At 41.2% G+C, this 26,791-nt stretch overlaps 1 protein-coding gene across 1 annotated transcript in view; it reads left to right on the plus strand.

Annotated features, from left to right (window-relative positions):
• Window positions 1-26,791, plus strand: part of ARHGEF12 (Rho guanine nucleotide exchange factor 12) — a 73,630-nt gene that overhangs the window by 14,644 nt on the left and 32,195 nt on the right. Inside the window, exons 2-4 of the mRNA XM_074162455.1 lie at window positions 18,107-18,130; window positions 18,860-18,948; window positions 20,574-20,630. Coding sequence (XP_074018556.1) covers window positions 18,107-18,130; window positions 18,860-18,948; window positions 20,574-20,630 — 170 coding nt within the window. The remainder of the gene's footprint in view (window positions 1-18,106; window positions 18,131-18,859; window positions 18,949-20,573; window positions 20,631-26,791) is intronic.

Consider the following 26,791-nt stretch of genomic DNA (forward strand, 5'->3'; position numbering starts at 1 on the left):
TTCTTTGGAGCTTGTCCTACATTTGATTTGATTTCCTCTTGTTTTTTCTATGCCAGTTTCTAATTTGAATTTTGCCTCGTGTTCTACAGATGCTGTGCCTTAAATTCCATATAGTGACTGTGTCCACTAATGTACTTAGAAAGTTGGGGTTATTTCTTAGGGGATTCTCATCTGGTATCGAGGATCCTAAAAGCATTTTGTTAACTCTCATGTATCAAAAATGCTCTGAAAACTGAAAGCTTGTGTGTCTGGGTTTACTTGCATCTGCATTTCTAGCACTCAGTTTAACTTCCCTTCCCAAATACATTGTATATGCCAAGTATCTGTGACTTGGTTTCTGTGCCACACAGACTTCTCTTACTAATCTTTTAAAAAAGGAATTATGGTATTGATTTAAGATAGAATGGCTGAGTACTGGTCAAATAATCTGGACAGTATTTCTACTTCAGCATTTGTTGATCTACTTTTTTACTGCAAAAATAATTTCCTGTTTCTGTACCTCAGTTTCATATTTTTCAAACTAAGGTCCATTAGTTTAAGGCATGTTTGTAAGGAGCTGAAACAACAAAGGGTTTGTATAGGTGAAGCAGATGTTTGGTGAAATTATTGCTTTATCTGACGCTAACTCTCCTTAAATGGTCTCCTCTGACTTGCAGGAATTCCCAAGAGGAAGTTTCTGTATCTTTAACTTCCAGTGCCTGTTATGTAATGCAGCAGACTGCGGCTACTCCAATGAAAGATTAACTCCTTTCTTCATCCAGTTGTCTTCGTTTTTCCATAAAGCATGCCCAAAGTAGCCAAACAGAGGATTTCTCAGTCGTACGCTGCTTGTGAGTTGTTGATGTTTCGGGGCGATAGCAGTTCATGACAGAACACAGTCGCTGCTGTGAAGGCAGAGGGGGTGAAGTTGCCGAGTCTGTGCCGTTCTGTGTGTGGCAGAAAGGAATGGTCTGTAGGCGATGGAACGAGTGTGTGGAGAAGAGCTGCAGGTCCAGCAAGCTTTGTGTGCTGCTGCTGTCAGAAACTATATGGAAGGATCGACACCGGTTCTGAAGAGACAGAAGGTCAAAGACCAAGATGTGTCTAAATCAAAAATTAAATGTATGGAGCAAAAATAAGGCAGTGTAGTCATAGAGAAAAAAAAAAACCAAGGTATAGTTTATCCTTCTCTTGGAGACAAGAAAGAAGGGCCATTGTGAATGAAGTATGAGTTCTGACCTTTTTATTAAAAAAAAAAAAAAAATCACCATAATTTGTACTACTAAAGTGAAGTTCTCTGCCTCTAACATCTTTGACTTCTCAGAAGGTATCTACATTCGAAATAGTGGCCCACTATTTTTGTGCTTGAAGAGACTCAGATGTTTCTCAAATGTGTCTAAAACATGCAGGCCATCGAGTGGACTCTGTGTTCTTGCAGTATCTTGCTGAAATATGTGAGATTTCTTGCATATCTTCTTGTCTGTACTTTTCTATTTGCACGCGCTCTCTAAAAAAGAGCACAGTAGCTTTTTGCTGGTTCCTTTTTATTTAAGATGCGCAGGATGGATTTTGTTCTTTATATAAAAGATAGGAGAAATTAACATCCTGAGCCCATCAAACGAAAGGGAGAGAATGAGGGTCAGTGCTCATAACGTATGGCTTCGTAAAGTATTTAGATAACTCTGATGGGGGAACTGGGTAGCCCTTCTGCCTGTCATCTGTGCGGTAGGTGTGCCGAGGCTTTGGTGGTGCTGGAGAAACCCAAGCAGCAGTGTCAGCGATGGGATGTGGAGCTCTTCTTGCTGCTCCGTGGAGTTTTTTTTCACAGGGGTGTGGACTCGGTTCCTTGGGGACCACTTCGCTTCCGCTGTATGGAGCTCTGGGAAGCTGTTCTTTTCCCATGCCTGGCTCCTTATTGGGGTAAAGGTCTGTGAATTCTGCATAAATATTTACCATATCCCAGCCTAACCAGCTGAGAGCTGCTAATACTGTTATTGAACAAGGAGAAGAGCTTGGCTTATGTTGCTTGCAGGGCGTGTGGTTTCTGTATGGGCAAGAAGTAAAGCTTTCCTTCATAGATAGAGACTGCGAGGGAGGCAGTGGGGGGGGGGCAAAATCGTGGCTACTTGACAAAGAATGAGGGAACAAAGAGATTTGAAAATTCTGGAAAGTGAAACCTGAAATATACAGGCTTGTAACTTGTGGTGTGATGTTTTACGAGCACTTACTGAACTTAATTGTCTTAACATTTTATTACGCTTTTTCTAAAAGGACAAAGAAATCTGGCTTAATGAGGAGTACCTACTTATTCTTTTACTGTCTTTCTGTGGTCTTAGGGAGAGATTTCTTTTTTAATGATGTGGAAAGTGGCATCTCTTTCCCGTGTTTTCTTTCCTCATGCTCCTTTCCTGCTGTTGTCCAGGACTGTAGAAACTCCTGTAAATTTAAAATAGCGATACTACCTTATAGTCTTAGCCAGACCTTAGCTATCTCTAATTTCTTCTAAAAACCTGGTTGCACCAGCGTCTTTCTCGCCTTTTTTGTTTTGTTTTGGTCAAAGATTTATTTTATTTTTTTTCCCTCCAAATTGTTTTCTTCTTATGTCCTGTGGCTGAGAGCGTACAGAGGGAAGGAAATCTGGGAAATCAGAGTAGGAAGCAAGATATAAGCTTCCATTCCTGAATCTTTCTTGTTTTTACACTGTTTCCTGGCAGCTGCATGGGTTTGTACTTGAAAGGAATGCATTGTGTTACTTTTTCCCAAAAGCTTTAGATAAAATATAAATAAAAATGAATACTGTAAAACGACAAGTTTATTATGCGCATAAGCAAAAATCTGCAGTCAACAGTTAAGTCTTAGATGACTGGTCTGTGTAGTTCTGCAGTAATCCTACTGGATAATAATCCTGCTAAAAATCAGTTATTCGTATAATTTATAACCCTTCCCCTTCATAAGTAAGAAAGGGAACTTTGTCTCCAGTTGTGATACATGCCACTCTGTGATACTTTGAGTCTGGACATAGCAGGCTCCGAAAGGTGGTCGGTGCTTTAGAAAGCAGTGTTCTTTCAGAAATTGAGTATTTCAGGAAAGAAGCCATCTACTGGACCGGTCCCGTTTACTCACACCAGTCCCTTCTATGTTGTTACTGCAGTGTAAAAGGAACCTTAGAGCAAGAAATGAACAAATTCAGTGTTGAGCTCAAGATTTCATTCTCGTAATAGCTTTCCGAAAGTGCTGTTGCTATGCCCTGTGCCCAGATCCTTTTTCTGCTTGATACTTTTCCTGATAGACTGGAATTTCATATGGATTCTTCAGAGTTTTTTTGACTTTGTTATAATGAAGAGAAGGCTGCAATTTTCTATTTCTGAAGCTTCTAAGATTGTTTCATGGTACAAACACCTTTCTTTTCCCAAGTGTTGAAGCCAGTAAGAGACTTCTTAAGTTTAAAGGTACTGAAAATGTCCCTTCTGAGGTAAAGGCATAACATAGCCTTGAAGCATATTCCCATTGTGTTCCTCCATTTGTTCAGTGACCTGAATGGTTTCAAGTTAAATATTTTACATGCAAATTTCAAAAAGCAAACACTCTGCTCAGAGGAATTAGAGTTTTGCAAGGATATAATAAATACTACTCTGCGGAGTTGGATGTATTTGTTCTTATGATTGTAAAGCAACTTTTAAAATCTTAAACTTGTGGTATTTCCCCGCAGTTTTATTGAAGGGTAAACTGAGGCATGCAGCCAGGGGACGGGTGTTTGTGTGGAGGGGAGCGGTTCCGGGACCGGGTGGCTGGTGCTGAGCGTGGGATCCAGGCTCTGCTGGTTGGAGCGCTCTGTTCACGCTGCTGCCGTCGGTACAAGAGGACTCTGCACAGAGAAGGGAATGGGAAACAACAGTGGTTCAAGCAAAGCTTAGTTGAGTAAAGTAGGGGATATTGCCCTGCTCACATCGTTTCATCTATGTTTCACTTAATGAGGAGGAGCATTAGGGAGAAGACTTAGGAAATACTTGATTTTTAAAATGTAATCCGGGTTTAAAAATATCTCTGTTTTGACACCCTCTTTATGCCGTAGCAGTGGCTGTTTGGTGCACGTGATCCTCACTCAGGCATGAATAAACTGGATATGAAGCTCTGCTCTGGGATTTGCAACGACTTTTCCCTCGTTTCCTTAACCCTTAAAACAACATACTGTTCTTTTTATTCCTTTTTTTTTTTTTTTTTTTTTTTTCCCCTCCCCTGTGCTTTGGGTCACATCCCAGGCCTCTGGAAGGAAGGGGTGCTAGCCAGTGAGGATCTGAGCAGCTGGTTCTCTACGGGGTTTTTTTTGCTTTCCTCCGGTTACCATTTTCTTTTCGAGAGCTGACATTTTCTTTTCTGATTTGTGAAATTCCTAGAAAATGAGGAGCTGGGCAAATGTTTCAAAATATGAACCAATGAAATGCAGCTTACTACTATTTAGAAAATGATAATGCGTGCCACTGGAAAAGAGAGAAGCATGGAAAATACAAACTCTGGCTGGGAAATTACTGCATGCTTAGAACCGTGGAGCAGATAGATGTAGGGGTAGGAGTTGATTTCTTTGGCTTCCTGTCTGCTGTGTAATTGTAGTCCTGATGCAGTTGTGGCTTGGAGATTATATTTGGTACCAGCACATATTGGACTGGGCAGCACAGAGGTTGTGGTGAGTGTAGTCTGAAAACATTTGGTCATAAGAACTGAGGGAATGCAAAAGAAAGTAACTGCTATTACTATATTAAGTGGTTTGCTGTAGTTTCATCTTTTCAATAGGTCCTATGATTTGGGAAAAAAAAAAAGGAATTTAATTAGGAATGGTAATTCAAATTAAATCACCAAAAATTATTTCAATTGAATTAGATGTTTTTATGGCAAATGCTAAAATAGAGACCTTGCTTTCGCTCTCGTCCTGCTGTACGTGGCGGCTTGGCTGCCTGTTAATGGAGAGCCAGGCATCGCACCGCCTGGGGCATGCTTACAGCCCTGGGAAGATTTACATTAATCAAACACAAACAGACAGTGTAGCGTGAAGAAATTTCTATCCCGCTAGCAGTGCTCACAAACTTAATTAGGTTATTGGGGCAGAAAAAGAAAACAGCCCCTTCACCCTCCAATCCTTCTTCCCCAGGGCTTGACCAGTGATATAAGCTATAAGGGCAGTAAGCTCATTGCCCCTGTGTTTTGACCTCCCGGTTTCTTTCCCGGGATGACAGAAAGGGGCACGCTTTCCTTCTCGCCCTCTTTCCTGCCCTCTTCTTTTCTACAACAATACAGAGGCTCTGTTTTTCTGAGACTGTGTGTTTTCCAGGTGCCACGGTGGTTGGGTGTTTTCAGAATGCCTGAGAACAAAACACAGTGGCACGGTGTGACCCTGGAAAAGGCTGAAAGTGGATTGAAGGAAAAAAAAATCTCGCTGCCTGATGCCGAGCCTTTGTTCATGTGCCTCATGTGATGCAATTTCTTTGATCAGTAATCTGATTTAATGACATGCATGCGCATATACGTATATATATGTAGATAGACATATACATGCGTGTGTGTATATATATATATAAAAAAAATACATACAGGCATATGTATCTATGTATTGTGTATACATAAATACATATATAGATAGATATTGTTATGTCCCTCAGGACAGTTGGAAATGCTAAATTTTAAAATCCTAGTGCTCTCCTGTGTTCTTGTTGCATCCGTCTCGGTGGGATGTACAGGGATGCTGTTCTCTGCATGTCCATTAGTGGTGCAGCGTTGGGCCACAGCTGATGGTGGTTGGGAGGAGGTGGGAGAGAAGAGGTGGAGTTTCTTCCCTTCCCTCAAGTGGTCAGTGAAACAATCAGGCAGATGCCTCTCAAGGATATCGGATAAGCGTAAAAAAACCAGAAAGCTTCCAAGAAGGGTAGCTTGCACTCCTTGGAGAGGACTTGGTGTCAATGTACTCCCCCTGGAAGTGGGCCTTTGGGATCTCCCTGCTCAGCTGACTTTGTCTCGTGAAACAGGTAGTATCTGAGAGTCTTTGTTCCTGTTCTGTGATATATGAATATACTGAAAGATGAGAAAATAGCTTCCTTGAATGCAGAGGAGAAAGGATTTTTCCTTTAATAAAAAGGGCGGGGGGGGGGGGGGTGTTGGGGGGTGGAGGTTTTTCTTTTGTAGGGTTTTGGTTTGTGGTTTTTTTCTCTTTTAATATCTGCTGTGTGAACCTTAGTTACTCTTGTATTTTCATTGTGAAAATGGCCAATTACATATGTTTGCTGTGAAAATGTGTGCCTCAGTGTCTCAGCTCAAGAACAAAGGTTTTGACAGCTAGGAAAGATGCCTTAGATGTAGGTGCTGACTGCACTGCCTTCTGCTCATTTCCCACTGCTGAATTCCATACCAGCACGTTTGCGGAACCTTCACACCAGCTTTTGCAGTCAAAGGGAATGTGATTTTTGATAAGCTGATATTTTATGCATGTTGATGTTAAATTAGCTATTGGTGTTCAAGAAACCCATCTTTCAGTGCTTTGGGTGGTTTTTATTTTTCTGGATACAGTTTTCACTGATCTTTCTATTTTTGTTTTGGATTTTATTGTTAAGTGTTCTAAAAATTAAGCAAATGGCATCAGTAGAGTCCCAATGATGGTCTGGTTGGTGCAGAATTGAGACAGCCTTAATACAGTGACAGCCATCGGAGGCACCGAGAGACTTCTCTCCATTTGCAGTAGTTCCTGCTAATGTATGGGTATGAGGATTTGATGTGGAAGGGCTGTGAGATCCTTACCACTGCTAAGGGGATTTGGGTTTTACATATATACATCTATGTAAGTATGTATGTAAAAAGCTTTTTTTTTTTTTTTTTTTTTTTTTTTCTCTTTTGAGTGGATACACTATAAAGTGGTTGCTTCCCTTTGTGGACAGATACTCCTTTTCCAGAAAGGCAGCACTGTAGGTGGCTCTGACATGAAGAGGTAACTCTCTGAAATACTGAGAGACAATCTGCAAGTTAGCGTGAGCTCTGCTCTCACAGAGTCAATGAAGTGGCAGTTCTCAGCCCTGTGCCTTAGGAAGAGGAGGGACCAAGAACTGGTGTAAGTGAAGGGGGTGGGGAAACAAAGCCGGTATCGATATTTCTGATAGCTCGGTTGTCTCTATAGCACTGCCATCATCTCTTAGCAGCTGGTAGGTTTCCTGAGTAAATGTGTTTTCCTTTCTTGTATTTTTATTTATTTTAAGAGACCCAAGAGGAAAATACTAATACAAACATACTCGGAGGCCTATTAATAGCAATGTGGTTGACTCAAATGCTGTTCTCAGGATCTTGAGCCATTTTACAAGTACCATGGCTTCACTACCGTTTTTTTTTTCTCTTCCATTTTATAGTAGAAGAAACAGGGATTGATGTTGCTGTGAAATCCTAATCCTGTGTTCTGCTCCAGTCCTTTACAGTTGGTCTTTCTGGATTTATCCTGTAATTTAGATGAAGGGGAAGGTGAAACGTGAAGGAGCAAAGCATGCCACGAATGCTTGTGTAAATTTTTTCACTTCTCGTGCAATGTGTGTTATGTGCATCTTTTGTCATGTGTTCTACAGGCGAGACCTGCGTTTCAGGGGAGGAGTAATAGGTTTGCATATCACAGATGTCTCTTTATTAGGCATGTAAATAACTAAGATAGCTTTAACTTTAGTATGTGGCATTGCTAATCTCTTTATAGTTCAGTTTACATCGCATATTTTCTTTTTTGTAAATTCTAACAAACTGAGATGTATGGTTGAGAATTTTTCTGTGGATACTTTTAAATTACACGTTAATGTGAGGATAGAAACCTTCTGGGGAGGTGTTGAAGCAAGTAAGGTGAAATGTTCAATTAGTTGCATATGTTTAATTTCGTCTCAAATAGTTTAGATTCTGTTGCCCTTGGTGTTTGCATCTCCATGAGTAAAACTTCACCAGCAGAATGAGCTACATTGGAAGCTGGGAAGGACTGGGCTAATAATACACTGTACAGGTTAAGCAACAATGTGGGAATGATTTCTTGGTCTTCTCTGTGCTGCAGCTTTCCTTTGTAAAATAGTGTGTGTCTTCAGTTTTTCCCTGGTGTAAATTAGGCCACTGGGAGCCCTTTGCCTTTGGGTAGTTTAAGACATATTAGCTGTAAATTAGTTTATTGCAGCTGGCAAATATTTAGAAGCTTTGGAAAGGTCATAAGGGTGGATGTTGTCTGCACATCCCATGCAGAATGGGTGTAGTTTGACCAAAGGTTCATGACTGGGTGGGAGAAGGAAAGGCAGGGCTGAAAATGCTTTTTGGTTGAGTGTCTGCTTAGCTTTAAATGATAAATTCCTAGTTCTGATGAGCAGGCAAGTCTTGGGTGTGAAGTGTTAGCATTACGTTTCTAGGCCAGTAAACGCGCATTAACCTTCAAAACAAGCTAGCAAAAGAATTGAAAGAAAATTTAAATTAATACAAGGTGCCTCTCTTGGAGCTAAGTATTTTAGTCATGCTGACCTTATTTATCATCGGAGTATCTTAATGAAATGTTGCGTTGTATAGTAGGTCAGACAAACTGCTAATACCTTTGGAATATATAAATCCGTCAGTGAAGGTGTTGCTGAGCTCTGTACTTCTAGTAACGTTTTCAAATTGTAGTAGCATCCGTATCAAGGTAAATCTACAGTGAGATATTACGTCAGACGTGAGTTCATAACGCTTAGGAGCGGAAGAGCAACTTAGTCTTGTTTGTTCTTTAAAACATCTTTCGGAAGACATGTTAGACGAATAGTAAATGTGTCTTAACGTGGATACTTTCTTACTGGTGCCTGGCAGCCGAGGTACCTTTATTAGTTCCAAGCCATAGAGGTGTGGTGTTTCTGGGCCAGGCAGCCCTACTCGTACTCACTTACTCACCAGAAACGTGAACTCTGGGCCAAATATTCAAATGTGGCTCTGAACCTTGTACATATATTTGCAAAACTTAAAGCTGGATAATTGAAGTTAGTGTTACGCTATTTTGAAAGCTACATTTCCAGTTGTGTTACGTGCACTGTGTTGGTGTGTGTTTTTTTTTTTTTTTTCCCCCCTCCTCCCTTTCTCATTGCTGTCTTTTGCTGTTTTTAAGAACTGTTTCCACGCTGAGTCTCTGTGCTGGTTCATAACAACCACAAGCGAGGTATGGCATTAATAAGGAACTAGGCTGTGTGCCTAATGAAATGCAAAAACTGCTTGACACGCTGGGGCAACACGAGCGAGCTCCGAGCCCTTGTGCGTGCGTCGGGTGAAAGCAAATCCCATGGCAGCGGATGGCTTTAGGTTTCTGTGGTTGGTTTAGGAAAATAAAATTGTCTGGTGCAGCGCTCCTTGTTCCTTTGTCTCTTGCTTTGATTTTTGTGCATCTAACTAGAAAGCTTTTCCAGACGCCGTGTAGGAGGAGTGGTGGCAGGGAGGCGGGGAGTAGGGCTGCTGCCATTGAGCCAGTTCTGTATTGCAATTATTGGCAGGCAAAGCAAACATTTCATTTCCCCGTAATTAGCTCCAGTTTAGGGAGGCAGGTTAATTTTGAGCGCCACGCCCTGTCTGTGCAAGAAACCTCGGTGCTTTATTTGACTCTTTCATAGAGGAGCAGTCTGTGGGCAAAGAGATACAAAGCCATTTTCAGAAATGAAATCTGGAGAAAAGAATCAGAACGCGCGTATTCTGCATTTATTTTTTTTTTTCTCCCTCAAAAAACTGAAGCTCAGGTTGTCAAGATGATATGAAAATGTGGAGGAAAGGGCTCCTCTAATATGGCCAAACTGTGCCCATTTCAGCTGCTTTTCCTTGCTTCAGGGAGGCTTGAGCTCTATATGCCTGGGAATATTTGTCTATAGCCTACTTCAAAATAAATAAGTGAGAAAACTGGGTCATAACTTCAGAAATGGCAAAGCTTGACCTTTCTCCTGTACCTGCTCAGTTCTGTTAAGTGGGTCACGCAATAAAAGCTTGCAGCACATGAACAAGTTGTGGACATTTCTTCTCTGCAGCGCGGTAGAGTTCTGCTTCAATTTCTGTTATGGTGACACTTTCTGAAGGTCTTTTTAGAAAACTACTTGACCTTTGTCAGTGTTTCTGGTGTTTAATTAATTCAATTTTTTCCATTTCAAGGTTGTCAATTTCTCTTTCCCGGAGGTGGAAACTGATGGATTAAGTAACTTGTAACCAGTCACTTTGGGAAACCAGTAGGAAATCACCTGTGATTTGGCAACCTCTGTTCTTCACTAGCTTCGGAGCAGACTTTAGTCCTGCTCTGAACTACATTCTGTGGGCAAACCGCAGCCCTACTGCTCGAATCTTGCTTTTAGGATGAATCTAAAAGCAGTGTTAGGGAAACATGACCAACTTGGTTTATTTATGTTCTTTTCCACTGCCCCCCTCCCCAGTTTTGGTTTGTTTGTCTGCTTATACCCCATTGTAGAGACATTAAACAATAAACTTCCTTGTCTTAAAAGGCTGTAACTTCAGGCCCTGTAGATGGAAAGCTGATGCTTCTGAGCCTTGGAAGTCAGTCAGGAGTGGAAGAACAGTACTGGCTGCTGAAAACGTCTCTATCCCCTCCCCTTTGTAGAGTTTCTGCGGGGACTAAAAGTTCTTGCAGGGTCCTGGCTTCAGCAGCAGAGCAGCACAAAGGCCACATTGAGAATAGCTGCTGGGGAAGCCCTTCTTCCTTGCCTGCCCTGTAAATGCAGTTCTTTCTCCATGAAAAGCCCTGACATCAGCTCTTGGAAAAATCCAAGTGCTTGTGTCATGGAAAATAGCTGAGGCACTTGCTTGGGCTGGGACTGAATGACTGAACTGTGGATGAAACTTCTCTAGAGATGCTTTTCTTCTACCCTTTCCAAACGTTACTGTTCATAGAGAAATATAAACCCTTCCCATCTGAAAGTTTTACAGCGAAAGGGTGCTAAGGAAGAACTACAGTTGGCTATAGCATACTCAAAGTACCCTGCTTGCGCTTTGTCTTTTTTATTTATTTTTATTTTATGTTTGACAGACACTGTTGCAAGCTCCTTCTAGAGCTAGTCACGATCTGCAAAGGAGTATTTTCCAGAGAGGGCAGTGTTCATTTGGACATTCATTGATACATTCCTGTATCATCAGGAAATGCCACGTACCTCCTTGTGTGGAGGCAAAACCTCCATGTTCTTGTAATCTGTTTTATGAAGGCGGCTTATGTTTTGATTCTGTTTTTCTTTCATCTTTTTGAACTGATTTTTTTTTTTTTCTCTTTTCATGCTCCCTTCTCATGCTGCCACCTTCTCTTTACCCCTCGTGACAAAACCCTCACACAGAATAAATCTCTGGTTAACTGCAAGAGTGAAAGATGCATCTATATAGACTCATATTTTTAAAGCTCAAAGAGGAAACATCCCTGTGGTGGAAACTTGCACCAGTGGAATGCTCTTTCCCTGTAGAAATACCTTCCCTCTTGGACTCTTGAGCTTCTCTTCTTAAAGACCATCAGAAACCTGCTAGTTTTCCAGACTTGTGAAAAGGCGTAATCTTTTTCTCCCTTGATTTTTATCAAATTTATCTTAACCTAGTTTGCATTGAGTGCTTCACTCAGCACTGGCGGTTGCCATAGTGCTGGTTCCCTTGCATCGATCCTTATACTGATCCATCAAGAATTAAGTTGATGGGCTGTATTGGCCACTTTGTGTTCTCTAACCTAAAAGGAAAATTGAATGGCATGTTCTAGTTATGGATAGTAACATTAGTGGGCCAGAAAAACAGTATCACGTACTGAGTTGGAGGTACTCATTGATGCCTTATTAGGGCAAATCCAACACTGACATTGCTGGGAATGTTGAGAAGGTGGAGACACCAGAAGATGGTAGGTCTGTGGGCTTTCCAGCCACTTCACTAAGCTCCCTGTGTCCCTTCTCGGGTGGCAGTGACCAGGCCTGTTCGCAGAGCTGTCAGTAATCTAAAGCTAATAATGCCACGAACGATTCTTCCATGAGTCATTGCGTCAGCTGTGGTTGCTGCCTTGGACTCCTACAAAAATAACATGGAAACTTTCATTGCCTAGCTTGGTTTTGCCTCCTCGTGCACTTGCTACAAGTTCTTAAGATCTGTGCGTAGGTTCTGACAGCTCCCAGGAATCCACGCTGTTTGGGTCCCTTCTTGAGCCAGGCTGGTTCCCTGCACCTTGCATTACAGTCTCTTGTCGGTGGTGTGCAGTGGGTTTGTTTGTTTGTTTGTTTTTTTTTTTGAGGAAGAAAACTCTGTGGTTTCCTGAGCTTACATACTTTGATATGAGGAAAAGATGACACTGCATGAAACTGCTCTTTAAGTGGGTTAATGCTAAGGTAAATAGGCTTGATGTGTTGAATCAATGCTGTCCACAGAATAGCCGATGTGGTTTCAGCTGTAGTTTGTGGGCAGTGCAGTGAAATGGCAGACTTCTGTCTGCGTTTTTTCTTGGTTGCTAATAGTTGCCCACTTGCTGCATCTGTGTTTCTCTCTATCCGCCTGTCATTTGCTATCTCATCAGTTCTTTTTTACTCATCCGCTGTTCTATACAGAACGTGTCTCCCCCTTTTTGTTGTGACAGAAGACTGCCTTTAGCTCTATATTAAGGTCACATTGGTACTGCTTTTGTTCAGGTCATGTCAGCACTCTCCGTGCTCTCTCCCGTAATACCTTTCTCGGGGCTTTTAAGCCCTGCAAAAAACTGCTCTGGTGGATACATGCATCTGCAAACTGGGAAAACAATCAGACGTTTTGTTTTGTTTCTTTCCATCTTTTCAAGATTAAATTCTGGGAATTATCTGCAGAACGACATTTAAGACATCTGTGGTTACTCTACTTTCAAGGCATTTAATTAAACCTACTAGATTTAGGCAGATTTTCTGACTGCTGTCAGTGCAGGTCCAATCAGGGTGTTGAAAATGAAGCTTAGTAGGTACTGAAGGAGTTGTATGCACTAGAGATAGTCATGAAATTGTTCAGTTATTTTTTTAACTGTCACCCAAGAACAGACTTCAGGCCTTCCAATTACAGCATCTGTTTGGGCACATATGAGCAAGAGGAGAGTCCAATCCAGCTCAGCCTTCCAGAAGTGTAGCTGCCAGTTACACAACTCGCTTTTTCACCAAAATCCATGGAGGTGGTGCCGGCAAAAGGCTTCTTGTTGACTAATTACTTGGTGAAAACCTCCTGAAGTAGGATGATGTCATTTTAAACAGACAAGCTTTGGAGTTTTTACTGGGGGGAGTTTTTCAGACTTTGAGTTAACCTTTGGTTTTCCTCTACTTTTTCTAAATGTGCTAAAAAGATGACTGAGTGAACCTATAGTATTTCTTATCTCTCCTGAGTTTGGGGTGGTCGGGTGTTTTTGCTGCTTTTCTTTCAAATGTAGAATTCTGTAGAGGGTTTGTCTGTAACAAGCAATGTCTTAATTTAAATTAAACTAATAAAGCAATGAAGAAGCATCTATTGCAACCGTTCATCTCCTAATTAAAGATTAGTTTTGTCAAGCAAGCATTTTTTGGCTGTTCTCTTTTGTATGGGTTTCACAATATTTCTTACTCATCTCCACACAAGTTGTAGTAATTTATACTTGCATCGTGCAAACACACAAGCTTAATTTCAGGCATGTGAGTAGTCCTACTGAAGTAAACGGAACTAAAGTTAGGCGCATGAATAAATATTTCCAAGGTTGGGGCCCTTGTCTGAATCTAAATATTTTTGGTTTTGATCAGTTTTCGAGATAGCAGATACTTGAATTCTAGTAATATTTTAGTATGGGAGGAAAAAAAAAACCCAACATGGTTATCTGAATGCTGTGCTATTTCTGGTCAGCTATATTTTCAACCTCCCGGGCTAGAATGGAATGCTTTGTACTCTTGGAAGCTGGGAATCCTTCCTTGCTCTGCTGTATTTTGACACATTAGGTCTTAAAACTATCTTTTTCTGTCTTGGCTTCAAGGTAGTTGTTAGGCACTGGTCCAGTACTGCATGTGTGTGTGAGCTAACTTGGAGAAGTATAATTTTTAATCCACACTTGTGGATTAAAAATTGTAGGTGTATTTTTCTCACTTGACTTTATGGTAAATAGATTTTCCTAATGCAGCATGACTAACAAGACATCACTTTTAGTAATTTGATGCATTTAAATTACTTAAATCGTTCGACCTAGTATTTTAAAAACAAAATGTGACTTGGCTTTTAATTGTTCCTGGTATTTGGGAGAGTGGAACAACTTGTTTGAAAATGTGCTGATGTTCATCAGTTATCAGACAAAATGTCTACAGGGTTTTATCGTGTAGCCTAAACTTGCCAGCTAGATTTGGGATTAAGTCTCCAGCTGTTAACCGCACCCTGCTGTGCCTTCAGCTTGCAGGGTGTTTACAATAGTAGGTGTAATACATTTTATCTTATATATAGTGCTGGATGCTCTAAGACAGCGAGGGGAGTTTCAGTGCTGCTTTCAAACTTAATACTATTCCAGAGTGACGATAAGTTGCACTGAAATGCAAATGGTTGTTGGATAAACTCACGGGAGCTCTTCTGTATTGTTTGATTAAATTCCATTTTCCCAGTTATAATCTATAAGCAGAGTTGCTTTCTGCTCTAGGACGCAAGCGACAGTGTATGTGGAACTGAAGAACACCTTCAGCAGATCAACAAGTGCTGGGTGCTATTTGGGTAGGAAACTGGAAAAAGAGGAGGAACTTCTGTACGGAGTGATCCCCCCAGCCTGGTGAGCAAGGACGTTAATCCCAGTTGTACTCTTCGCTGAGCGACTCCTCCGTCTCTCCTCTCTGGGATTTCGTAACTCGGTGGCCTGGAACGGTTTCAGGTCCCGGAGGGGAGTTTTTCTGGGGAGGCTGGGGAGCTTCTCCTCCAGCCTAGCTGAGCAAAGAGCACCCCCTTTCTCCTCCATTGGTTTTAGGGAATACTTCAGGAGTAAAGCAAATGCAGGAGAGGGCCTGGAGACCCCTCAGCTTCACGGCCTCTGGTGAACGTGCTGCCTGTGCCCGAGAAGCTTCGCTGTGACGATGACCTGCTGCCCGCCTCGCTTCCCCACCGTGTCCCTCCCTCCCTCCCTCCCCGCTTTGGAGAAGAAAGAAACGCAGGAAGCTGGCAGGAGGCCAAGGGGCTCCAGATCTTCCGGGAGCGGCTCCCGGCGTGCTCCGCAGCCGTGCTCCGACGCAGGGGGGACGGAGGGAGGCCGAGGGAAGCGAGCGATGTGCTCCTGCCATCCTGGGCCTGGGCTCCGGCCTCTCTTCCCACGGGTGTCAGCGTGGTAGGGATGCCTTGGAGCGTGCCAGCTCCTTGCGAGACCCAACCGGACTAGGGAGCTGGGGGATTTTGGCTCCCACTCATTGAGACTTCCGTGCTCACCGTTAACAGCAAAGCACAGAAAAAAAATTCTGGTGATTTCCTTGCCATTTTATATACAAAAACTTCCCAAATAGTCAATGTCAAGGGTCTACATATAAGGAGAAAGGTTTTACACAGCTTTCTAGACCTCTAAAATATAACACTCGCAGTTTATCCTTGAGCAGGAAGTAAATAACTCTGAAACAACCCAAACGGTACAACAGTCAACTAACTTTATTTTGTTCACAAATGGTTTCTTTCGCTGTGGGAGCGTAAGCCTGGAGTTCTGGGTGCCTGGTAATAAACACTCTGGGATAAAGGTTTTCACTTAAACGCTTCATTGAAATATTTGTTAGTAGTGTCAGGATTTTTTTATGCAGCTCGAAAGTTCAAATGCATTAGAACAAAACGTGGTGTAATTCATCTTAAGCATCTTGCCCTGCCTTTGGAGGGATGATAGGTTGTCTTTCCCTGGATTCCTTTGTCTCTTCTGCTTTTGAATGAAACACTTGATTACTGCTGCATCTGTTTACCATACGGTGTTCAGAGAGTTGGCCTGAGATGACTTTTGTTGCTTTGGGGTTCAGGCTGTCTGTCTTGCACGAAGTAGTTTTTTACTGGTTAAAATTTGTAAATGGGAGGAGTGAATGCTAAAGGGATCTGGCCTTGCAGGTAGAGCAGAATGAGGAGAGGCTTGATTAGCTACACGTTCCTTATTTGAATCTGAGTGGATTTCCCAGACTTGTGAGAATAAAATAGTGCTTTTGGAAGGGAAGAGGAAAGGACTACCACTTCTTGTAGAGTCTGTATGCAACCTGTTTTCTTCAATTAATTAACTTCTGTGCTGCTTTACCTATAGGTTCCTAAGGCTTATGCGATCAAAGGCCCTATCTATCCCCTTAATTTTGAAGCCATCATCGTATTTCAACTAAATGTGATGCTGTTATCTACAAGATGTCAAGTGTCTTGATGTGTATAATTATTTTCAGTAATAGACAAGGTTTTAATTTCACTTGCCTAATGTGTCATCAGGTGTTCGTTTCAGGGTTGCTGTATTAGTGCCTGCTTGCGTAGGGGATTGGCATGTGTGAGCTGGCCAACGCTTTGGGTGTAGACGCATTTAATGGAACACCTATTATTCAGAGAGAGGGATTAAGTTGAGTACTTCTGCTGTGTATCCAGTTATGTTTTTCAGGTAATGGGGAAGGAGTCACTGCAGCTTTAAGGCTGTGCTATTTCTGGCTGGGCCACTTTGTGTAGTTACCCAGGAAAAGAGAATGGGTGACAAGGTGCCCCTCCTTTGGAGAAAGGAGCTTAAAACATGAGGTGTGGGTTTTTGGCAGTGTTCTTGGTGGTGCTCAAGGGATCTTTGTTGTAATGCTCTGAAATGCTTTCGGAGAGTGGTTTGGTTTTGTGCATTGGACCAGCTTGGTCCATTGGTCCAGGGCCATTGCTCACTTCAGGTGAGGCTGAGTTTGGAAGAGGTGTCCTTGGGAACTATCCTGCACTCATGTTGTCTTTTCCCAATGCAGACTTACCATGGGACTATTGATATTTACCAAATAGGTCTGCTGAAACTAAGCTAACACCCCCAGCCCCCCCTCCCCAAACTTAAGTTGTTTAATGCCCTCTTTACTTTTGTGGTATTATATTTCTTTTTACTTGAATCTCTTCTCTGCCCTCCTCTAACTCTCACCCCATTACTTCTTGGAAACCCTGTATAAAAAGGAGAAACTGAATGCAATAAGGATAACTTTTATCTATATAGGGGGAAATTATCAGCTGTAATAATTGTAGATGTCCTCATTTAGAGCAAAAAGTGACTTAAGTTATCTATTCTTTTCTTATATGTACACACACAGCTCTAAATTGTTTGTATTGCTTTCCAGCCAAAGGATCTGAAAACATTTAACAAGTAGGAATGGAGCTAAACTTCTAAAAAGTTCTGAGAAAAAACTAGTTCTGTTTATGAAAGTAAAAGTTGGTGCCTTAAGCTGGATGGCGTACACCTTGCTCTGTCATTTTTCTGTGTTAATTCAAGGGAAAAAAAATCCTGGTTTCCTAAGTCCCATATCTTTTCCTTACTTAAAAAAAGCATATATGCTTCTTCCTCCCTTTAACTGTGGGTTTGTGTTATCTATGTTATCTGTAGGTCCCAGTAATAATATTTGGAATAGCTAATATGATTTCAACTTAACTTTCCTCTGTTGAGCTTGTCCCAAAGACAGCAAGTTCACACAGTTGCGTGAACGTGGTTAGAGATCTTGTTAGGAGGAGATGTCAGCCGGAGCTCCTGCATTGCTGGATACTGCAGAATACACACAGGAGGGATGTCCTAGCTAGAGGAGAATTTCCATTTAGAGTTTGGACCCTCATTAGGTACCAGGTGCTCAGTCCATCAGCAGGACAACAAAAAAAAATCAAGCTAGGTTAATTTTTAATGCATGGAACTGGTTCTTATGAGAGGAAGATGATCCATACAGAACTAAGAGCGAGCTATTAGATGCTGGATTTGAGAGCGTAGGTTCTGCTTCTGTTCTTAGTTCTATTTGAAACTTGAAGCATATTGATAATAATTCTTTACCCAGTTGAATCAACTGTAAATGGACTAATAATTGGCTGAAGTGGAAGAACAGAAAAAGACTTGCTCTCTTGTGAAGGTATTACAGAAGTGTAAAATAACTGTATTTAAGCATTAATGTTGATATCAAACTTAATATTGAGACATATAGAAGTTCATTAAACTTATGTTCTTTCTTCTTTTCAGGTTTCCTCTCAAAAAACCTACAAGGTAAGTTCCTGAAGTTCAATTGTTTATCTTTATTGCAAATTACGATCCAGCGTTTTTGAAGGGGGAGTGCTTTTAAAAGGAAGAAAAAAATGTGCAAACACAGATACAGTACCCATTACAGATGTGAGGAAATCAATATCCAGATTGGGACAGGGTGCCAAAAATATAGTTGGTGGTGAACTTAAAGTGCATGGCATAGTGTTACCATTTGCATTTGTGTTAGGTACACTGGGAGGTTATCTTACCTGAGATTTGAGACGGTCAGAGAATGTGACACTATGTTGGTGCATGATGTACAGGCATTTCCTTTGGTGGGGGATATTCCAAGTGTTTAATTTTTGCATACAAAGATATTTAAAGTTTGCTGGGAGAGGAGGTGGAGTTAAGATTTCAGGAGTTTTCTCAGTTTTATGTAACTTAAATTTACTTCTGAAATAAAATACTGCCTGGTGTTGAATGATAAAGCGAATGCAATTGCTGTTACAGTTTCAAAGATTAATGAGACTGTTTCTAGAACCTTGGATACAGTCCCAAAGATTCTGAGGGAGATCATTTCTCCGCTCGAATTCAGTCTGGGAATAAATTTTTTAGGTGAACTTAATACGTACCTTTTTAATCTCGATTCCTCGTTAGCACACAGAGCTAGCTAAGGTTATTTCCAAAAGCCTTGCCAGTTGGGCAGTGCTGCTGGTGGTCCCACAGTCAGGATCCTCTGCTTTGCTTCGCCAGGCACGGCAGCATTCTGAGCAGAGAGTCTCCAGCTGACAAGAAACAGAAGGTTGAACGCTGCAGTAGCACGCACGACTTTGATCCGACAGGTAAAGTCCTAAAACTTTACAGGTGAAAATTCAGACTTCAGTTTGAAAAGTACTGGGCGTGGGAATAGAAATTATTTGAATGTGTCAACAAATGTGGGTTTCAGAGTTGGGTTGTTCTGCGAGTGCAAAGCCTTTTTGAAGCATGGCATCAAAATGAATATGGGCTTGCTTTTAAACATGCTCATCTACAAAGCAGCTGTTAAGTGTGCAAGAATAAACCTAGATTAGTGGTATCAGTGAACAATTATAACTGCTTCCTCTTTCAGAAAAGTTAGTCTGGAATTTCGGTAGGCAAATACTGTAATTAGTTGTGAGCAGTTCTTTTGGCTGTTTTAGTTGAAGTGTGAAATTGGAGATGTTAGAGGCTCGACTAGGGCTGGTATTCCTTCTTGGGTTTTTTTTTTTTGAGCTTTAGTGGATTTTGATCCATCTCTGTCACTTACAAAGTGAATTTGTATTTTTCAACATGATATATTTTAAGATAAACCTTTGTTTTTAAAGGATATGCTATCCTATTTTTTTAACCTTCCAAAAGATTTAAATTAGGGTCAATTTGGTAACCCTGTCCAGTGCTGCCTTGGAAATTAGGATGCATGCAGGGATTCTTCATTCTCTCTCTGAAACACTAACCCAGTGACTACTGTGTATGTTCATGAAATGCATGACAGGCTCTTGTCTGAGCCTCCTGGCCCCATGCAATGTGCGTTTTTCATGTCTGTGCATTCTGCTGTTCAGTCCAGTCTTTTCCCTGGGGCTTGTGGAAGACATGAGAGTTGAATGTGAAGGTGGAAGAACTTGTAGAATGTTTTTTGCACAAGACATTTGAAGCTGATGTTTATAAACCCTCCTGTTCGTTAATGCTTTCTGCCACTAGCTGCATGACTCCTTCCTGGTGTGCACAAAATAAATTAAAATGGGCTTTTAATGTTGGTTAAAAAAAGAAAAAAAATCCTGTAAGGGAGAAAATCTGAATTAGTGCTTGTCTTCTTTTCCTTTGTCCTTGGGAATAAGTAAAGTAAAATTATTTCAGGTTGGGGTAGGTCAGGGGAGGTCTCAGGCTATTAATCTGTTTTGTAGAAAGAATTTGTTTGCTTCAAAAGCAAAATTCAGGAATCCTCTAATCTTAATTTGATGAAAGTCATTCCAATTTTGAGAGCTGTTACCTGGCACCACTGTTATGATGCTTGTGATCTGGTCTGATAAATGAACTCTCTACTACAGCCTTCATAAAATTCTTTTCTCTTTAAGGGGTAAATTCAGAATGCAGAACTACTGTGCATATGTCTCCACTTAATCTGGAGATAAACGTTTCCAGAGTTTCTGTGCTTGGACTTGTTTTTTTTTTTATCCAGAATACTTTCCGTAGTTCATTGCAGAGAACTTCTTTTATTGTCTTAGATTCTGTAATAGATTCTTTGTGGTGTTACCTGTGTCTTCATGCTTGTATTATTCACCCCTTATTCCAAGTGTTTCACCTATGTTTTGTTCACATCTTATTTGTGTTTTGCACGATTTAACCTAATAAATCAGTCTGTGTTTTTCATGAAGTTTTTTTTTTTTTTTTTCTCATGTTTGGTCTCCATATTTTCTATATCTCTCTCCCCTTTTTTCCTGCTCTCGTGCAGATAGCTCCTCCAAGAAGACAAAGTCTAGTTCGGAGGAGAGTAGATCCGAGACGTATGGTAAGCTAAAGCAGCTGCTGCAGCCTCGCACCTTTGCAGTCTGCTCCGTGCTTTCTGTCTGTGCACCCAAGGCTTTTATCCTTTAATGATCCGCATGGTTGGCTCTGCAGCAGGGAGTGGGAAACTGGGTTTAAATGTTGCTATCAGCTTGTAGTTTTTGTAGTGGCTGGAAACTAACCTGTACCTGGCAAGCACAGGCTGTCACCTGGATTCTCCTGTTATCCATTGATAATTGGGAAAACTTGCTGGGGCTTCCCTTCTTGGAGACTTTGTATTTTTGGCATTGTATGAGGACACCGCTCGTGCTGGACTCCATAAGAGGTTTTGTGATTGTAGAAAAGTCTGTGTCTTGCTCTAACTGTGGAGGTTAATCTGGATGAGCCAGCAATTCATCTTTTTGCGTTATTTGTAGAGGATCTCGTGTCAGTTCCTTTTCATGTTTCACAGAAGTGGAAAAATGTAAGAATATGAACTTCACCATTCTTTGTTCCGAAGAGGGGGTAACTTCCCTGGCGGTACTGTATTGTTGTGTGTTACTACTGTGTTGTGAGACTGTAGGCTGGAACAAATCGGGGTATAACAGTTTGGGATAGGAGTAGCCCCACCCATCGTTACGTTGTCAGTACACCATGACAGGTGCTCTGTCTTGACTCCAGCCATGGGTTGCCTTTCTTTGCCTTTCTTATTTTTTTTTTTCTTATATTTAAAACAGTCTGCAATAGTCTCTTATTTTTCTCTGTTGAGAAAATTGCTTGCTGCGTAACCTGCTGTGGGCTTTTGGCCAGATGCAATGACTCTTCCAGTATCAGCTTTATCATTTCACTAGAATAAAACTGCCAGGTGTTAATGGCTGTGATCCAACTTCTTAAACCACCTATGTTATACAAAATGATGCTGTCGTAGCTCTGGTTGTAAGGAACGTTAAAAAATAAAAGCAAAAAAAACCCCGAACCCAAAAAGCACCAACACTGAAGGGTTCCTCCTAAACCAATATAGGCATGTTAGCAAAAGCCGTTTAATTGGTGCAATTTAAGGAGATGTGATCTGTTCCTTCTGTGAAAATGAAATCACTTTCCTTGGAATTTTGAACCACACACTTTTTTTTTTTGTCTTTAAAAGAAGAATAATATGGCAGTCACGTTCCTTCAGGGTGTGAGACTGTTCCTCAGAAACTGCAAAGAGGTTTTGAGAGTGCCTTGATTTGCTTCAGTAGAGCTGTAAACCTGTCTTAGGGAGACCTGGCTTGCTGCAGCTTGTATGTCTTCCTCCCGTGCTCAGAGAGAATGAACAGGGAAATGGCCTGCTTGAAAAGTATGTATTTTGGGACGGTGCTTCTGATGAGCTTGTGTTGAAGCCTTGACCAGTTCCTCCTCTTGCCAGGTGGATGCTGGTTAGTGACAGCGCAGTTAGGTTGACTAGATCCCTGTCTTGAACCTGCATTAATTTTTGCCTAATGCTGCTTGCTCGTAATATACTGAAGGTGCTGTCAAACTGTTGTAGGTTAATTACAGGAAACATTTGGTGTGCTTGATGGAATGTATCTGTGTTTATACTTCTCCCTCAGTCTGTACAGTGTCCTGGTTTTTCATGTATGGCAGAAAGAAACACGACTTCCTAACGTAAGCCTTTACTTCCCCCAAAGTTTCCTGCAGATGCTCTATCCATGTCCAGTATCTATGGGAGCAGTTTCCACTCATCCTTCCTTTCCAGTGGCCTCTGCTGTGTTGGACCTTGCCCTGCCTATTGTCTCTACCCCCTACTTTTCCCAGGTTCTGTGGTATGCGTAGAGAAGCCTGCTGTTTGCTTTGGATGGGACCAAACTATTTAAACACGTACAAGTAGAAATACTGTACTGATATTTTTCTTGCTGGTGACTGGATGTTCGCTGGCTATTCGCTGGCCAGCCATTGGAAAGGGAATAATAGAAAAGTCTTGAATGGCAACAGGAAAAGGAGGTGTGGTTTTTGTGTATGTGTTTGTTCTTACCTCTTGAAATTCTTAATTAAGGAGCAAGAGACCAGAATTTCTTGAAGTATATGAGTGGCTTGCGGGGGGGCAGAGTGGTTAGGTAGGAAATTGTTCTAACATAGAGAAGTTGATTTATAGTGGCATGAAACTTAGAGTGCGATGTTTTTCTTCCGCAAATCCAACCATCTCGTATCTGTGCATTCAACAAAATTTAGACGATCAGGAGAGAGATTGAGCGTAGTTTCAGATATGCTGTAATTTACTCATTAGTGCCGTAACCTCCCACAATGCTTGCTGCCTGTTGGTCGAAGTAGAATTCTTGTCTCTTAAATGAACTTAAAATTGAAATTAGCTTTCAGGGTGTGGTAGGTGAGATATTCGTTACTCTTCCCTTTTCCCCATGACTTGGTTGCTCTCCAAAGATATCTTCCTTTATATTTAATAATGATCAGTTCCTGGCCCAAATATTAGCCTAGACTCTATACATAATCTTTCACATATTCTCTCCGACTTTGGGAAAAGTTTTTAAATTTTTCTTGTTTCAAACCCCCAGATTTTACCTCTGTTGAGATGCTTTTAAATTGAACTTACTCTTCCTGTTTTGTTTCTTGCAGTTCGTGTCAGCCTTGTGCCTTTCTGTTGTGGCCACCATTTTTCCAGACTCTTAAAAAAGACTCTTGGGAGCCCCTCGTCACTGCCCTTATAAATAGCCAGGGACGGCTGGGAGTGCAAGGGGCCAAATGTGTCATTGCCATGGGAGCAGATAGTCCTATTTATCATGGTTAAAATACATGGTTCTTCTTTTCTAGAACGGTTACCAAGCCTGGTTTTATGGACAGTATTTAGTGCAGTTTTATCAAGAGGCTGTACACTGCACTGATTTCAAACAGTACAGTTTTTGCACTGACTTTACATGACTTCTGTTAGCAGGTTAGTGGAAGAATCTGAAGAATGCTGCTAATATGGCATTTGGTATGAAGATCGTGGTAATGCCTAGAATGAAGTGAAATTCAGAATTTCATGCTAGGAGAAATTTTCTTTATAAAAGCCGATAGTTTTATTTATTTTGTGGAGCGGCATTTCTGAAAATGTTTTATAGAAATAAAGCTTCCCAAATGAAGTGAAACATTTGGATGTTCTCAAAACCCCAAGGAGTTTGTTTTTGTTTATAGACTGATTCATTTGGAATCACTATATTAAATTTCATTTTCCCATTGTGGCCTCATGCCTCCAGGGAGGTTATAGTTCACAAGTCTCCTCCCATGCCATGTCCCACAGAGTTTCATTAGAGGAAAAGCTACATTGTATTATGGGAGATGTAATTCATGGCACCTTCTCTCTGGTGAGTCAGGTTTTGAGAATGAAACCCTGCTCTGTTGTGCTCTGCTGGGGAACTGAAATTTCCTATTTTACTGAATAACTTCCAGATATTTAGGATGTGTAGAAGTGAAGAAGGTAAATGATCTCTTTACTAGAGAAACTCTTGGACAGTTCAGATGTATCTGGGAAGCCTGAGACAATCATTTTTACCGTGTTGTGTCCGTGACCTTGAGAAGTTTGGACTTTACCCTGCCCTGTTGTCCAAAAAGCACACTGGAGAGCTGAACCCCGGTGTCGCAGAGGGAATAGTGCCACCTATTGAAGAGCTGATTGTCTTTGCTTTTCTTGCAATTCCTTTTTTCTGAAGCTGGTAATTTCTAACTGCTTTCGTTTTAATCTTAAACCTCTTTGACTACAGCACAGGGTTAGCTACTTTACTCTTGGCTTGAGGTTATACCAGTGAGTTCAGGGAATTATAATATGCAGGAGGCTGAAAAAGGATTTTTAAGATTTATTTTTTTTTTCTCCACAGAATTTTATTAATCCACTCAAGATACAAACACGTAGTCTGATTTTGTGTACTTAATGCATAGATACAGTGATGTCTCCTTATTTCATGCCATCAAGATACTGTCATTTGAAAGTGTATGTGGGAATAAGATTATTGTTGATTCGATTTTGAGTGCTATCGATGGGTTCTGTTGACCTTGTAATCTTTATTAAGCATCAGCTGGAAAAAGTGCAATATCATGGTAAGATATTTCAAAATGAATGACTCATGATTTCTATCCAGGGAATGCTAAGAATTGGAACACGAAAGCAAAAAAGGTGACTGAAAGGCTGATTGCCACTTGCTGACATGGACTCTTCAGCGTTGCCCCAAACTCATAGAAGTTAATTAAAGTCGGTGAAGTTGGTTTAGTTAGTAATTTAATATAAGAGTTCCTGTATGTACTTGTGATATACTTGTGACAGTAACAGCTATTGAAATCTTCACGTTGCGTGTCACTGGGCTCTCCGTGGTTTGTGGCTTTCCTTTCAGTCCATTCCAGAGTGTCTAATGAGGTGTTCAAGGTACAAGATGTGGGTTATGAAAACATTGCTGCTCTGGTTTTAAAATTCCACCACTAAGCAGATTTCAAATTGAATGCATTTTACTTAAAGAACAAAAGTGAGCAAATGACAGATTTGGCGAGTTTCTTTGCTCAATTTTCCTCACAGAAGAGCAAAAGAGAGCACTTGAAGGTTGCTCTTCTTAGTCTACCTGGTTCAGACCGGGAGTGCTATCAAAGCTGATCTAGTTCTGTAGGTAATAGCATAACCTGCGGAAAACTTTCAGATAACTTCATTAAAATGACTGTAAAGCTGCTGTGCATCGCTGTCAAGCACAGTATCTCTCAGCTGGCCTCCCTAGACCTCCTTCCAGCCTTTTATATTGTTATAGGAGAAGGGCTAAGTGCCTGCTTCTTGTCTGAAAGAACAAGTACAGGGAAGAAGCAATTATGGACTCATTTGGGTTCGAGTTGTCCTAACTTCAGTTGCCTCCCCATTCTAAAATTAAAAGGTGGTCTTGGGTGAAAATGAGACTTGTGTTGTGAAACAGTTTAACTTGATTTTTCTTAGACCCTAAATTATACTCTGTAAGTCAGTTTATATTACATCTCCTACTGCATTGCCTCTGCTTTGCCATCAGGTTCATTCAAGGAGGAGAGTAGATCCAAGGGTTATGGGTTCTGGAAAAGAAAGAAATTAGGTGGAAGAGCCTCAAGTACACAGAGCTACACTGTGCCTTTAAACAAGGACAGTTCTTGTGAGTCAAAAGATTAGTTAGTGTCTTACTCATAAAACCTGTACGTCTGGCAGCAGGGTTTAAAACGAGCTGTTTTTATGAAATAGCATATGTTCTCTTTCCCACACCCCACCCTGGGGCATCATTCTTGTGAAGTGAGACTTAAAGAAGCTAGGTCGTATAGAAAAAAGGGGAGGTACAGAAGGGAGAGGCATGTTCTTTCACTTAACCATATGAAGAGGGTGTGAAAGATGGTGGGTTTTTTTTCCTCTTGTCTGCTTTCACCTCGCATCCATTCCATCACCTCACTGCAGATCACTATGTATAGCATAATTTGCTTCTACTTCATGGGCAGAAGGGGAGTTGCTGGGATGTGGTACTGTGACCAGGCTGCTGCAGAAGTGCTGGAATGCAACCTTTTCCACTACTCCCACACCCATTTTTCATATATGCCACACTGGAGGAGAACAGGGCTGACTGGGCAGACAGTATTTTCACTTGAGGCACCTCATTTCCATTAGGAGTTGCTCCAGAGAAGTGAAAGGAGCTGTAGCGCTGCGAGAGGAATTTAAGACATGGGTATAACTCCACACTTTGTTTCCATTAATTCCTTAAAAACGATTCCAGAAAAGACAGTTTGCTGGGGCAGCCCCTTCCATCTTAAACGAAACTGCTACGATTTTGGTACCTGATTGTGGAGAACTCCTGATTCTTTCTCAAGATGCTGGCGTAAGAATTTTGCCTGATGTGGCTTTAGAAATGAAGAAGCAAAGCAAGCTGTTAGAAATAAGGCTGATGTTTAGTACCGGGTAATTTTTGCTGTGTAAATAAAAGAACATTCATGAAGCATTTTGCAGGGTTCCTAAAGTCACTTTTCAAGATAAGGGCTCCATTGTGGCAGGCTTTTTGCAGAAGCATGCTTGGCAATGGATATGCCAGGAGTGTTGCTTTGGTTTGTTTTGGTTTTCCCTTATTTTGTTTCCAGGTGAAAAATAGGCATACACAACATTTCACCTCTGCGACAGTATTTATGTTCACATTATACCGAGTAATCCTAACACAGGGAAACAAAATAATTTGCCTT

Source organism: Numenius arquata, chromosome 22, assembly GCF_964106895.1.
Source record: "Numenius arquata chromosome 22, bNumArq3.hap1.1, whole genome shotgun sequence".
NCBI classification, from domain to species: domain Eukaryota; kingdom Metazoa; phylum Chordata; class Aves; order Charadriiformes; family Scolopacidae; genus Numenius; species Numenius arquata.